The 14,476-nt window shown below is 46.1% G+C and overlaps 1 protein-coding gene across 6 annotated transcripts in view; it reads left to right on the top strand.

Annotated features, from left to right (window-relative positions):
* The window catches only part of LOC149338955 (phosphatidylinositol 4-phosphate 5-kinase type-1 alpha-like), a 73,648-nt gene that overhangs the window by 34,314 nt on the left and 24,858 nt on the right, over positions 1–14,476 (top strand). For 5 of the 6 annotated variants that reach the window (XM_089547829.1, XM_089547827.1, XM_089547828.1 and 2 more), the window contains exon 13: positions 9,494–9,556. The exons of the other annotated variant lie outside the window; for it this stretch is intronic. In XM_089547829.1, coding sequence (XP_089403955.1) covers positions 9,494–9,556 — 63 coding nt within the window. The remainder of the gene's footprint in view (positions 1–9,493; positions 9,557–14,476) is intronic. 6 annotated transcript variants of the gene reach the window in all.

Raw genomic sequence — 14,476 nt, 5'->3', positions numbered from 1 at the left:
TTTTCTTTTTTCTTTTACATTGCTTATGCACTGCGTTAGACGGCACCGGGAGCTGAGAGCATAACATGAAATGAATGGCCTAGCTGAAGGAGGCAGGGCAAGTCTTCCTGTTGCAAGTCAGTGTTCCATTCTGTGTCCCACCCCCCCAACCTCGTATGGACGCTAGCAGTGCAGAATGGGATGGCAGTGCGCTTTTTCTCTCTCTCTCTCTGCTGAACCCTGGTGGCAGTGCACCCGAATGCCAGAGCACCGCTGTGCACACTGCTGCGCACTCTCTCTCTCTTTCACGCATTGTGCGCCTCACAGCCGCCTCACACGCCTTCTTCTTGCACTCTCTCTCTCTCTCTCTGCTCCCTCTCTCCGCACCTGCTGCCAACCCTTCTTTCTCTCTCTCTCTCTTTACCCCACAAGTGCCGTTCCGTGGCACGCGGTCAAGGAGGCCGGCACAGGTGTGGTCAAGCTGCGTGTCTCTCCCAGATTTGTCTCTCCCAGAATCGGCGAGCGTTTTACACTGCGATAATGTGCTGTGCTCCACGTTTGCCCCCCGACAGCCACCTGCATTTGTCCATTGCTTTGCAGGCGTGCGTGACTAGTTGAGGAGGGCGGGCTTAGTCGGACACTTCAGTGCGACAGCAATGGTTACTTGATGCGTTTGTCCCTCCAGCAGATGAGTTCAGCTTGAATGCACGCCTCAGTGGACTCCATCCAGTTTCCACTCTGTTCAAATTTGAGGTGTCAGTGATGAAAAATGATGAAAAGGACTCTGTGATCACCATGTGTGAAAGGTTGTACAGCTTGGCCTCAGAGATGCGGGTGCTAAAATTAGTCTCGTCATTATCTTGCTTGGGGGGGTGGCTGCTGATGGCAGTATACCTGTATTTCATTTTCGTAGCTCATAGAAGTTCCATTTGCTGTGTCTGTGTCGTGACAGTACAGGCCAGGTTCTTATGCGCCTTTTAAAAACAGGCTGGGTTGAAACTGTCCTCCTTTTAATGGCATGCTTGGCACATAGAGGAGCTGTACTTGATCTCACCAGTTGTGTGCAGCAGTGTGAAAAATTGAGCCTGTCGTCCAGTCAGGGCCCAAGGAAGACAGCAAATCGTCCCTCAAATATCTCAATGCTGTTGTGTCTATTTTTCAGACAATTATTGCAGTAGTTGAAGAGGTAGGTCAGGATGGTGTTTTGACAGTAAAGCGAGTGTTTTATTCACTGGTTAAATTGGCAGAGAAAGTCGTCACAAATACAACACTGCGAAGGCCTGCTGTGCCCATCGTAAACATGGTGTCCGCAGATTGGCCGAGTGTCCTGTGTACAGCACTGGACACTGGTGCTTTTCACTTCCGAGGGTGGAGCCACCAATCGCGCAGTGAGATTCTCAGAGGAACACCTTTGACAGTGTACGCTGTTCTGATTGGCTCAAATCACCGAGCCTTCACAGCGCTGCAAATAATTTGTGATACTGATTATAAGCACGATAGAGCTACACTCCACAATCGCTGCAACAGGCCAGCATGCTTGTAATAACACTTATGGGGCCAGTGGTTGCCACGGGAAGGCGCTGCAGTTGCTTCCAGCTAACATTTGGTTGTCATTTTTTTATACTTAAAGGTGCACTGAAGAGGAATCTGAACTCGTATTTTTACAGTTGGAACTCGATCTACACGTTGCAAGCGTTCTTGGAAACTTCGAATTATTGCCCGGTGCGGCTGATTTCCCTAATTTAAACCGGATTAACGCTGTGCTCCCGCCTTTTCTTATTTTGAATTCCCTGCATACGGTGGGAGGATTCGACCAACCTTTCACCCAGTCCTATGGCGGCTTGCCGCTCTGCCAGCGGCGGAGTTATACGTAGTGATTGGTGAAAGCAAAAAGTCCACGTGTATTTTTACTTCCGTGGTCCTAATCTGCAGCTATGTAGTCTCTGACTAGACCTATTTATTCACGGAAACCTAAAAGAAAAAAATAAAAGCGAAAGCAAAGTCTTCATGCAAATGTCTGAAAGGCACTCCGTGTGTTGGTCGACTCCTTCCACTGTATGCGGGGAATTAAAAAAAAAAAGGCGGGACCCGGACGTTAATATGATTTAATTAGGGAAATTGGCCGCACAGGGCAATAAATCGAAGTTTCTAAGAATGCTGGGAACGTGTAGGTCGAGTTCCCATGGTAAAAAGACGAGTTCAGATTCCTCTTCAGGGCACCTTTAAGGCCTGTATTGGGTTGCTTTCCATTACCATGACTAGAAAATGTGAACAGACCACCAAGTTTTCCTCAAAGCCAGCAGATGCCTCTTCTAACTTGACATTTAATGTGTCTCATAGCTTCAACCAAGGGAAGGGAGCATTGCTGGGATGAGATTTTGCGGAGGGCCGTCAGCAGCTTGTCTTTTTTTAGCTTTTCCACTCGGGTCAGTGTCGTGCATGGTCTCACGGTTCTGTCTGTACAGTCCAAGCAGTTGAGGGCATCCATTGCGTCCTTCCACAAGCAGTGCGGTACCAGCCTTATGGAATACTTTAGCTTCCTTCGTTTCATCGTTCTATTGTGAACTGGATCAGAAAGGGGCTCAACAAAGTGGTAACATCCTCCTGCCTTCATGTGGTAATGACTGTTTCTCTCGGAAGTACAGGGTTGGTCAAAGGCCACGGAGTCTGCTGTTGAAGAGTACATTTAGGAACTTACGGCACTTGTGAAGCTGCTGAGTAGCTTCGTAGGGGCTGTAGATGTCCAAATGTACTGCTCAACAGCAGGACCTGTGGTCCGGGGTCTTTTGACTAGCCCTGTACGTGTATGAATGGATATTGTTCTGTAGACAAGAATGGGGTGTCATTGCAGGAGGGAAGAACTGAGGCACCCGCAGCGTTATTTATCATCCTTTTTTTCGCGCTCGTCAAGGTTTAAGCCAGCACTAAAGCTAGCAGGTGCGTTGAGAGGAGGTCATTTACTCTCGATGAGTTAGGAGCTCTCCAAAACTTGATGGCAGTCGCACCCCTGGCATCGCAGGCCTAAGAATTGTGCAGCAAGGGGATGGTGACTCACTTGCCTTGTGGCTCTGTGGCTTTCCGAATCGGAGCTCTGACTGAAGTGTGCTTCAGAGGAAGCTAGAGCGGCTGTCGTGCAATGATTTTTGCCATTTTAGAGAGCCTGTGTGCCCGGTTGCGAACTGCATGCGGCGTCTCATTGCCCAGATATCAGTGTGACAGTGCATAGCTTATGAGCGGACAAGGGAAGAACAAAGAGGGGCTCATTATGCAATACAATGTGAAGGAAGCCTGCAGTCGCCAAAAACGAGGAGTGTAGTATGCTCCTCGTTTTCGCTCCTTTCCCCATGCTCCTTGGTTTCAGTGACTGCTGACTTCCTTCGTATGTAATACGAGGGGGTACCCAAAAGAAACCGGACTTATTTTTGTTTGAACTTATTTGTTCACATTTTCAGCACAGACCTTCAATATCCTTCAAAGTACCCTCCACTTACAATGATACCGTATTTACTCGAATCTAGGCCGGCCACGATTCTAAGCCGAGACCCGAAAGTTGAAGGCCACAGAAAAAAAAAAAACTTTCCTCGATTGTAGGCCGGCCGAAAAAACAACTGCGAACAAGAGGTACAGCACGCAAACGACATTTATTGCAAGGAACCCGCTCAGGCTGATCCCGGGCTGGCGTTTGGGCGAGGAGACATATGCAACGCCAGCCCGGGAGCAGCCGCCGAAGTCCCGCCTGGCTTGAAGATTTGACGACTGCTCAGCAGCGAGTATAACTTTCCGCTTGAAGGCGGCACTATAATGGCACTGCCTGTTTGGTGCCATGGTGTTGGTGATAAAAACCACGCATGAAAACTTCACCGCATGAGAACAGAACAAGGCCAAAATGGCAGCCAGTGCTCATGTGTGCTTTGATCAGTATCGGCTATGGATAGCAACGGCTACAAATAGCAACGGCTACGGATAGCAACGGCTACAGTGCTGTCTTTCGTTGGCGTTTTGTGGGGGCGCCACCTGCGTGCTAAATTTATTCGTATTTTACGAATACGAAACCTCGAAACGAAATCCTCGAATCTAAGCCGACATAAGAGTTCTACATCTCGTTTTTTTTAAAAAACTATCGGCCTAGATTCGAATAAATACGGTACGTTTGTCGAATCTTTCATTCCATTTTTCAAAACATTCTTTAAATTCATCTTTTGTGATGCTTGACAGTACCTCCGTCGTTTTTTTCTTCACCTCAGCAACATCAGCGAAACGCTTTCCATTCACCTGTCTTTTCATTCTACGAAACAAAGAAAGTAGCACGTGGCAAGGTCGGGTGAGTATGAGGGTTGAGGAACAGAGGTTATGGCATTTTTGGTCCAAATTTGTCGTAGAGACAGGGCTGTGTGAGCAGGGGCATTGCCGTGGTGGAAAAACCAGTCACCCGTCTGCCACAAATCAGGCCGCTTCCACCGCACACTGTTGCCCAATCTTTTCAAAACATACAAGCAGAAAGCCTGGTTAACTGTCTGACCCTGCGGAAAAAATTCTGAATGGACGACTCCTCTCACGTCGAAAAAACAAATCAGCATTGTTTTGAGGTTTGATTTCACCTGACGAGCTTTCTTGAGGCGAGGTGAATTTGAAGTTTTCCATTGGCATGACTGTTGCTTTGATTCAGGATTTAATTCAGGAACACTAGAGTTGTCCCCATAGCATCGTCCTTGAACGTCTTTCTGAATATTTCAAGAGTTTCCGTTCCACTTTTTTCGAGAAAAAATCAGAATTTCACCGACGCACGCTGTTCACGAAATTCAGCCATTGCAAAAACGACACTCACACAAAACAGTCGTCACTCTAAAACTCTGCCTAAACTAGTCTGACCTCCTTCAGCGACGGCACTCGGCTTACTGACTCTGGAATGTTCGTTTTATGCATTCCTAGCGGCAAAACGCGGTACCACAGAAGCTGTGCCAATTCAAAAAATTATTCCGGTTTCTTTTGGGTACCCCCTCGTACGTAGCTCAGTATTCTTCTGGCTTCTGATGTACAGACAGATGGGAAAAAGCTCGCGGACACGTAAGAATTCTCAGATCTGCATGCACACACAGGAGTGTGCTCTTTATGAGAGCACTTTCTTATTTAATATGCACATTATATACCTGAAGCAGTCATCCCAGTTCCTTTTAACTGCAAGTTCCACACTCTCAATGCTTATGTTGCCACTAGAAATGAACAGTTGGTTCTTCAGCACCAAAGCAACTGAAACTATGGCTTACGGCTCAAGTTCCGGCTTTTATCAGGCGTCATTTAGTCTATTCGTTGTCTTGTATCATTCCTTTTTCTTAGTCATGATCATTTTTGTAGAATGCACTGTGAATACGAGTGGTTCGCACGGTGTCTTTTACCACGAATCTCAATCATTTGAGGCCTTACCCCCTGTTGCCTTAGCTGGGCTTCCCTGCTCTCGCTCTGCTGATCCAGTGCTAACACCCGAGCTGGAAAGTGCCAGGTTGGTAAACAAATCCTAGAGCGAGAGAGATGCAAGGAGCATAGAGGAGGGAGGTCCGCTTCTGTCGGACATGTCTGCTCGAAAATGACACAGCTCGCTACTGTGCAGTGTTGGTTACACTGTTTACACCGCTGAATTAACACTGCAAGCCTCCACGTGTTTCTAATGCTTGAATATCTGTTTTTGCACCGTTTATTTGCCACTAACCAGCTTCATCCACTCCACATTTTCACACATTGGAATCGGACATTTCTCGCCAGTCACTTTCCTTTGTTGTTATTGGCGCACTGTGTAGCAGTTGCGTTAACTGCTACAACAGCGTTTAACAGGGTTTGCTGCATTACTTGCAGCTGAACTGTTGTTAAGCTAACATGGGACAGAGATGTGGGCAAGCAGCTCAGGCAGTTATGTCTGTGCTGCTTCTGCGGAGGCAATACGGCAGTTAGTTGGGCTTTGCACCCCCCAGAGGAACGTGCTTGACCGGTCACAGCGCAGTCACAACAAGCGTGGGCCAAACGCAGGCAAAGACTCGGGTGTCTCTCCGCAGCCTTTTTTCAAAAATTTTTTTTCGCCCCGCCACACTTTTTGTCCTCACCTAGAAATGGTGTTGCACCTCTCCTAATACCTGAGCCTCTGTGAAGCCCACTGTCGTCAACCTGTCATCATTTGTGTGGTGTGTTTGTGTGTATGCTCTCCCCATCTTCCTTGCTGCACCCAGCATTTCGCATGCGGTGGCCATTTTGGTGGTGGTGTGTGTGTGCCTCACGTCGGTCGAGGTCTGCGACCCTGGATTTTGCTCCCTTTGTCGGCAGTGGTGGGATGATCACCTCTTTCTTGTGTTCTTCCTTCCTTCGCACCGTTCCTCGTTCTCGTCACTCTTTTTGTCTCCTGGAGGCACAGCATACGTTGTGTTGTTGATTTAATTTTGGCATCATAGAAACAAGCGGTGCCTTTTGTTTCATTCTTAATGTGGCCAAGTTCTGTCCGTCATTGAAAGTTGCTTAGTCGAGCAAGTGTTAAGGCATGATGGGAACAAATGGAAGCTTTTGCAATCAGTGAATGGCTTTGACTTGCATCGGTGGGACCAGGCCAGTCCAGTATTGCATAGCAGTGTGCTTCGGCAACATTTTCATGGCACTGACAGTCCACTAACATGGCCACCGCCTGAGTATGTGCAAGTGCAACTATGCAGGAACATGGCACACCTAGTCTAGGTCGCAAGTGTTTATTAAACCTGTGCATACATAACAGCAGTATTTGGTTGTGCAGTCCAGGTAAAATTAAACTATGTCAGTTAAGGGCTAGGCAGCAGCTCAGCTAAGTAGGAAAGGCTTCTGTGGGAGAGGAATATCAATTTGTTAACAAGTTAAGCACATTCAAACTAAGTGCTCAAGAGTGCTTGTCTTTCCACGTTTCAGCATTCCTTTTGCAAAATACTAACAACTCTTGTTTTATAGCATACTATGCATTCATTTAAATTGGAGGGATTTCATGATACTGCACGAAACTTTGGGAGATACTACCACGAGCAAAGGGGGTGGTTCAGGCCAGTAAGAGAGCTTGCGAAACCAGCAGTCTTAGTTATTTTCCTGTAGCCTATGAGCTGTGCCATGCCCCGCTTCCTGCATAGTATTGGTGCAGCAATCTTTTTTTTCTTGTTACTGAATACATTGACCTAGTTGTGACCCACGTAACCCAATTTAATTTAAAGCATGTACATGCATCTTTGTGAACTGGGTGGTAACTGTTTGTAAAGCCTTAACTCCTCTGTGTTCTTAGTACTTGTGTCGCAACGAATGCACTGCAAAATTAGGCTTTACGGGTCAAAGGCACTTGGTTCTCACTAGCATCCGACAGGCATTGGCAGTTTGTCTCTGTGATGCATCTCCGATGCAGATTAGCTTCTGACAGTGATTGGCAGTTTGTCTCAAGGATGCATCTCCAATGTAAATTAGCTTCTGGCATCGATTGGCAGTTTGTCTCTGACGCATCTCCTACGTAAATTAGCTTTCAACAGCGATCGGCAGTTTGTCTCTGTGATGCATCTCCGATGTTAGCCTCAGACAGTGATCGGCAGTTTGTCTCTGAGGTGCATCTGCAGTGTTAATTAGCCTCAGACAGTGATCAGCAGTTTGTCTCTGTGATGCATCTCCAATGTTAATTAGCTTCTGACTGCGGTCAGCAGTTTGTCTCTGTGATGCATCTCCAATGTTAATTAGCTTCTGACTGCGATCAGCAGTTTGTCTCTGTGATGCGTCTCCAATGTTAACCTCATACAGTGATCGGCAGTTTGTCTCTGTGATGCATCTCCAATTTAATTAGCCTCAGGCAGTGATCGGCAGTTTGTCTCTGTGATTCATCTCCGATGTTAGCCTCAAACAGTGATTGGCAGTTTGTCTGTGGTGCATCTCCTATGTTAGCCTCAGACAGTGATCGGCAGTTTGTCTCTGTTGTGCATCTCCGATGTTAGCCTCAGACAGTGATCGGCAGTTTGTCTCTGTGCTGCATCTCCAATGTTAGCCTCAGACAGTGATCGGTAGTTTGTCTCTGTGGTGCATCTCCGATGTTAATTAGCCTCAGACAGTGATCATCAGTTTGTCTCTGTGATGCATCTTCAATGTAAATTAGCTTCTGACTGCAATCGGCAATTTGTCTCTGTGATGCATCTCTGATGTTAATTAACCTCATACAGTGATTGGCAGTTTCTCTGTGATGCATCTCCGATGTAAATTAGCTTCTGACTCTGATTGGCAGTTTGTCTCTGTGATGCATCTCCGATGTTAATTAGCCTCAGTTATCGGCATTTTGTCTCTGTGATACTTCTCCGATGCTTCCGACAAGGGTCAGCAGTTTCTCTCTGTGGTGCATCTCCAGCCTAATTTTCATGTCAGTCCTGTTAAACATTTATTCTGAAGATTTTTCATGCTTGAGAGGTAATTGCAAACCTGTAAACGCCATTTAATGCTGTGGAACATGTTCCCAAGTCTTCATTTTGGTGCCTGTTGATAGGCTCAGTCAAAAACAGTCGGACAGCATTTATAAGGCTATGCCTGTCATTTAGTTGCCTCAATTCATGCAGGTACATGTACATGAGTCGTTTTTTTTTTTCTTAACAATAAATGTCTTTTTCATTTCACTGTGTGGTATCTGTATTTTCAGTGCACAAGGATAACTGCTTCACAGCAGCTCACAGAGGTTGTCGTAATGGCTTAAGTTGATGTGCTGTGATCAGGTGATGCAGTTGCCAATAATCTTAAATAGGTTTTCAAACAGCAGGTGACGCTTGCAGACCTGCCAAGATGCTAGCATGTGCTCTCTTCCACAAGCACAGCTGCTAAGCACGCTGCATAATTGAAGTGGCCATTATTAAATGCACCACATTGCACTGATGAATTAGTGCTCTAACTGAGATTGGTGTTTTAAGGCACTTTTCAGAATGGAGCTACGGGAATTTGAATTGACATTAGGCATTGCAGCAAAAACTAGCGTGATGTGTACGCAAGTCGTCCTTGCGTGTGGTTTGTATGCAAGCCATGCACCCAGAGCGTGTTGTTCAAAAGATGCCGGATTGTCAAAATTGTCTTCCAGATAGGTTAGATTTAAAGAAATTAAAAGTTAACATGACTAAGCATCTTGTGAGGTTGATGCAAAGCTTCACCACCTGTGTCTCTTGCAAACCTCTGCTGACATATCTTGTAGGTGCACTGAAAATTCCTGCAGAGCAGTGGGCTGACGGTAGACCTGCCCCCCCGTTGTGTGCAGTGCTCTTTGTGTGTCGTCGCCGTGGCGACCCCGCCCGGGAGTCGCAGTGTTGTACGCTCGTTGTTGTCACTGTCTCATTGCTTCTGTGACCATCTTAAATGGAAATCCTTGTCTTCTTTTTTTTTTCTCTCTCCTCTCTCTCTCTCTCTCACCTTGCATCTGCCTTACACTTGTTCTCCCACTTGCTTCTCCCTCCTCCTCCTCCTCCATTCTTTCTCTCTCTCTCTCCTTCCCCTTCCGAATCCCTGACACTAGTGGATCTCCCTGAAATCAAGGGCCCGCATCGCAAATTTAGAGCCCTGGTGTCTAGTGTCTTAGGTAGGCTTCACCAGTTTTTTTACTACGCCTCTTTTTTCCCCCGCCCCCCTGCTTTCGCTTGCTGTTGACTAGCTTGCCGCCTGCAGTAGGGAACGTGCCGCGTGGGCGAGGAGTCTTGCGGGCTGTTTAGCATTTGAGCATTTGCACTCTGCCCCCCTTCCTCTCTCCCCTGTTACGTCAGGCTGGCTGGTCTTCCCCCCTGTCTCCCAAGGGGGGAAGCTTTTGGCGGGTAGACGAGTCCCTGAGGCTTTCTGCTGTGGCCACTTAACCAGTACTGCCTGCTCATGCTGCTTCGTACAGGGGGTGGCTTTGCAGAAAAGCTTTCGCTCGGGCACGAAGGATGCCCTATTGGCTAATGTGTGGAGTGGAGTGGCTGCATGTGATGCAGTGTAACAACTGACCACTGTAGAGTAAACTCTGTGAGACTGGGCGGTTTCTCCCGTCTGCAGTGGTAGCTTGTTGTGTCCCTGTAGAACATAGCTGCGGGGAAGGACTGGGGCATCTTGTTCTGTTAAGGGCTTGCACTTGTGTGCAGGCATTGTAAGGGTAGACGAGGGATTGCCTGCTAGCAGTTTGCATGATTTTCTGCACTAATAATAGCAGTGCTTATTCTCTTGGCATTCGCCGTTGCTGTTTTTGCAACTTTCACAGTTTGTGTGTTGTGTGTTCGGCTTGCGGGGTTGCACATTCGTGGCAACCTAGTAGTAGTAGGTAGAATGACTACCATCAAATGTTATGTAGTGTGAAACCGAGCACTGTACTGACTAACATTGCTGAAAAACAGAAGCATGGCACCTGGCAAAGATGAGGTGAAACTGGCAGGATGTCGTTAGCGGGTGCTGTAATTGTGCAATGTAGTCTTGAATGCTCCAGCTTGCATGTCTAGATTCTCTTACTCGTGGGCCAGTGTTCTCGTTAGGTACTTGATAATAATGCTGCCAACTAGCTTTGTCATTGGGAGAGTCATGCAGTTTTATGGTTCATGAAAATGATCGTATCTATTAATCAGTCAATTTTATTTTTACATGCAAAGTAAAGCGAAAAGGGGTGACTATAGAAAACACATTGCATTGCAGCTGAACTGAGCTCCAGTTCCCATAAGCAGCGACGGCACTATATACATACACAAATACAATAACGTAGTCTGATCCCTTGTGATAAGAAAAATAAACGGGCAAAAATACAGAAGAAAGCGTATACATTGCCAGAAATGTTGAAACTAGATAATAAAATTTTGTAACAAAATTTAGATGATAGACCAATATTTGGTGTAGTGGCAGTGGCAAACAACCTTTGTATGAACAGCTCAGTTGTACTTTTATGAAATTGTAGTACAATATCATTTTGTTGTGTATTACAGTGACTTAGTATTATTGGTAATGCATGTTGAATCATCATTGTACTTAATTAAATTGTGATGATGGGACCAAGCTAGGTTATTGATGATGAAAGCAGTAGGTTCTCAGAGGGTTTTTCGTTGAACTAAATCTAAAACTATACCTGAAATACCTTTAAAGGCACTTTTGTGCTCTAAAGAAGCTTATAGCAGGATAGCAGCCCCCTCGTTAATTTGAATTTCGAGGGGGGGAAAAAACGTTCTAATTATCCAAACGTTGACCAGGAAAAAACTGTCAAGGACTGCTTGCATCGCGGTAAAGTTATCTGGGGAAAGACCGGGCAACAGTTGCCTGGTTTTGAGATCAGAACAGTGCGGAAACTTTTTCACATTTCAATCAGCGCTTTATTGTGCGCATACTGCCAGGAGCGTCAGAGCACACCTGCTTGAAAATCATAATGGTCTCATGCATCCTTTACGGAGCGACGTGGTGGAGCTCGCCCATCAAAAGCGGCACCATCACTTGTGACCTGCATCCTTTAAGGTGCGACGTGGTGGAGCTCCACATGCGTCGCACCCATCAAAAGCAGCACCTTAACGTGTGAGGAGGCTTCACTGCACAAACAACAATGGCGCATATCGTACGGGCTGTTTCGGTGCACGTCCTTTTGTGGATGTGTGAGGCCCAGTGTCTGCCTTACTTATTTTCCCCCAGAAATAATCGTGGGAGAGTCGGGGGACAGGCGAGTCTGTTGCTGGGAAATCCCGTGGAAATTTCATGCTTGGAGATTCTTTCTGGGTCCTCATGTGATCCATATTGTGGGCAACGTACCCTACTAGTAGCTGCTCGGTCGTCGAGCACACTTCTGCGGACACTGTATCGTTTGAGTTGTCTCTTCAAAAGTACTTCGAAAGCAATGTGTAGGGCACTGAGGCTCAAGAATAACTAGGATCTTTTTTTTTTTTTTTTTCGTAGAAAATTATCGGCTAAATTTTTTCTGGCAGGTTCTGTCGTCGCTTCTTTCACTTCTTCACTCGCATATTGGAACTTGACCAAAGTGCAACATTCCGCAGATTCTTTTCTCCGGAGTCCATGTTTGGCAGGGTTCGCATTCTTTTAATGAGATCACTTGTGGGTCTTCTTTTTATTGGGTCCACTGGGCAGTCGTAGTAGTAAAGCAAAGAATAATTCTGGATAAAAAATACTAGCGACTGTTTCACAAGTGCGCCTGTGAATTGCTCAGAATAGTTACACTTCAGTTCTGCCATGGCGCTTTGTGCACAATTGCAGCCACGCACAAGTTCTGGTGGGGAATGGTAACATTTCTTGAATAGGTAGTATAAAGGTTGTGCAGTCAAGTAACTGCTTCTTTGAAACTGCACTTCATGCCATGAACAAGAAATGAGATGACGAAATCGTCCTTCGTGGCAATGAAGAAACTTGTCTGACTGAATTGAGGGTTTTGAGAAACATTTTCAAGACAGCATTCATTACGTAATGTGACCAAACACTAAATTTTAAGCACTCAATTTTTTTTAGACACAGTGGGAAGTTTGCTGTCTATGGTGCTGGATTCCATGATGTTTTTGTTGGAAGCATGTCGAAGATTTTTACCCAGAATTTTTCAGTCAGTTCGTGCGCCATTTTTTATTTATTCCAATGCTGGAAACCGTGGTCAGCGAGCGCGATGGTTATATGCACATTGTCAAAACGGCTGTACCACGAACACTAATAATAATGGCAGCATTCACTGCAATATTGAATTTTAATTTGGCATTGAAAATCTCCTAACAATTTTCAGTGCCAAATTAAAATGATAACTCCTTGTTTCTGCGATATTGCAGTGCTCAATGCTTACAGTATGAGGCACGATCTTCTCATTTCGGCCATAATCTTAGGACACGTTTTTGTCAGTGGTCAGTCCCTTTAAAGACACCTTAGCTACAGTATGGATTGATACGAATTCGTATACAACCGTGTGCGTCATTCCAAGCGAAGTGATTCTGTGTTCTCTCGAACATCACAAATTTTCTTGGGAAAGAAATCCCGCAGGTTCCCCAGAGTCTCCCATGTGCATTTGTTTTCAATCAGTAGCAGACGAATTTTTCGCCACTACCCAGAGGGCGCCACATGTAGAGAAAAAAAGGTGGACTAGGTCAGTTCGAAAAGTAGGAGTGTGTATTGATTTTTCCCCTTCCTGCTTCATGTTTTCGCATCAGTGAAAGTAGTGGAGTTCAAGGAGCTGTTCTGATGCCCTCGATTTGTGCGTACCGTATTTGCACGATTGTAAGTCGACTTGTAATTCGACCTCCCTATATTGCATGTCAGTAATAAAAAAAAAAAAAAAACTTGGAGGACGCTTAAGCTTCGCTTTTAAGAGTAGAACACGATAGCGTTATCTGGGTGCTGCTGCCGCCTCTGCCGCTTATGAGCAGTTGTCATAGGCCGCCGCGCACGTTGATGGAGCAGCTATGAGCAGGTGCTCAAGGATGGCATGAAAAGTGTTGCGAGGGAGCCGTGGGAGATTGCGGCGATGGCGACGATGCCGGCTATCGCACCTCACAAGCTCCCTAACACTCTCGCTCTAAAAGGAAGGAATGCCCATGGGCACAACGAAAATTGGCAAAACGAAAATGTATTAGTGACAGGACTACCTACTCGTCCTCACTAGAGCTGCCGTTGTCTTTGCTGCTGCGGTCCCACAGCACATCGTTCTAACGTCATCGTCCAGCGAAATCCCCCACTTTGCAAACAACCACACCACGACATAGCGTGGAACAGCTGAAAATTTGGCTCGCTGCAGCCACCACACCTGTATCACCCGTTCCGAGTTGTCGAATGTGCAGCCTGGCGTGGTTGTTCATTTCTTCGACATAGCCGTTTGGAATGTAGCCGTGAACAAGCACCTGACATTTCCGGTGAGGAAGCGCTACATGAAAAACCGGTTAAAGGTGGCCGGCAGTTGTCAAATGCATCAAATAGAGCCAAAGAGAAACTACGCATGAGCAGCGTCAGCTCTTCCATCAGCCATCGACACTTCCCGGAAGCGTTGCCATTCTGAATGGCGATGCCACCGCAACTGGAACAGCTGCCCTTTGATTAACTGTCGACACCCCCTTGTGTGCCGAGTGCACAGTTGAAAGTAAAAAAAAAAACGAAAAGTCTTTCCGAAAAAAAAACGCGCAGAATAGCTGAATGCTTTTGGGTAGAGCTGTAGAGCAAATATAAAATTTCAACCACGCTGTAGCATCCCTGATGTATCTCGTTTGTCTTGCCTTATTAATGGTGCCATGCTTTGGTTTCAGTTGTAAGTTGACCCCCGCACTTTAGAATTTAAAATTTAAATAAATAGGTTGACTTTCAATCATGTAAATACGGTATCTATTGAGGCTACTTTCACACTGCTATTCAAGAAGAGCAAAGAAGGGTGTTTTTAAATGTAGCCGTGCGATCATCGGACATTTTAGGCAACTTGAATTTGCAGGACGGTAATTGGGAGGTTGCGTTTCGCCTTACTTTTGTACTCGTTTATGAAGTTCAGATTTGGATTATGAATTGTGCGCCGTTTTCGTGCGCAACAAAA

The sequence above is a fragment of the Amblyomma mixtum genome, chromosome 6 (assembly GCF_055824585.1).
Source record: "Amblyomma mixtum isolate Tamu chromosome 6, ASM5582458v1, whole genome shotgun sequence".
In the NCBI taxonomy this organism is placed as follows: Eukaryota; Metazoa; Arthropoda; class Arachnida; order Ixodida; family Ixodidae; genus Amblyomma; species Amblyomma mixtum.
This window is presented reverse-complemented; position numbering and strand designations above follow the sequence as displayed.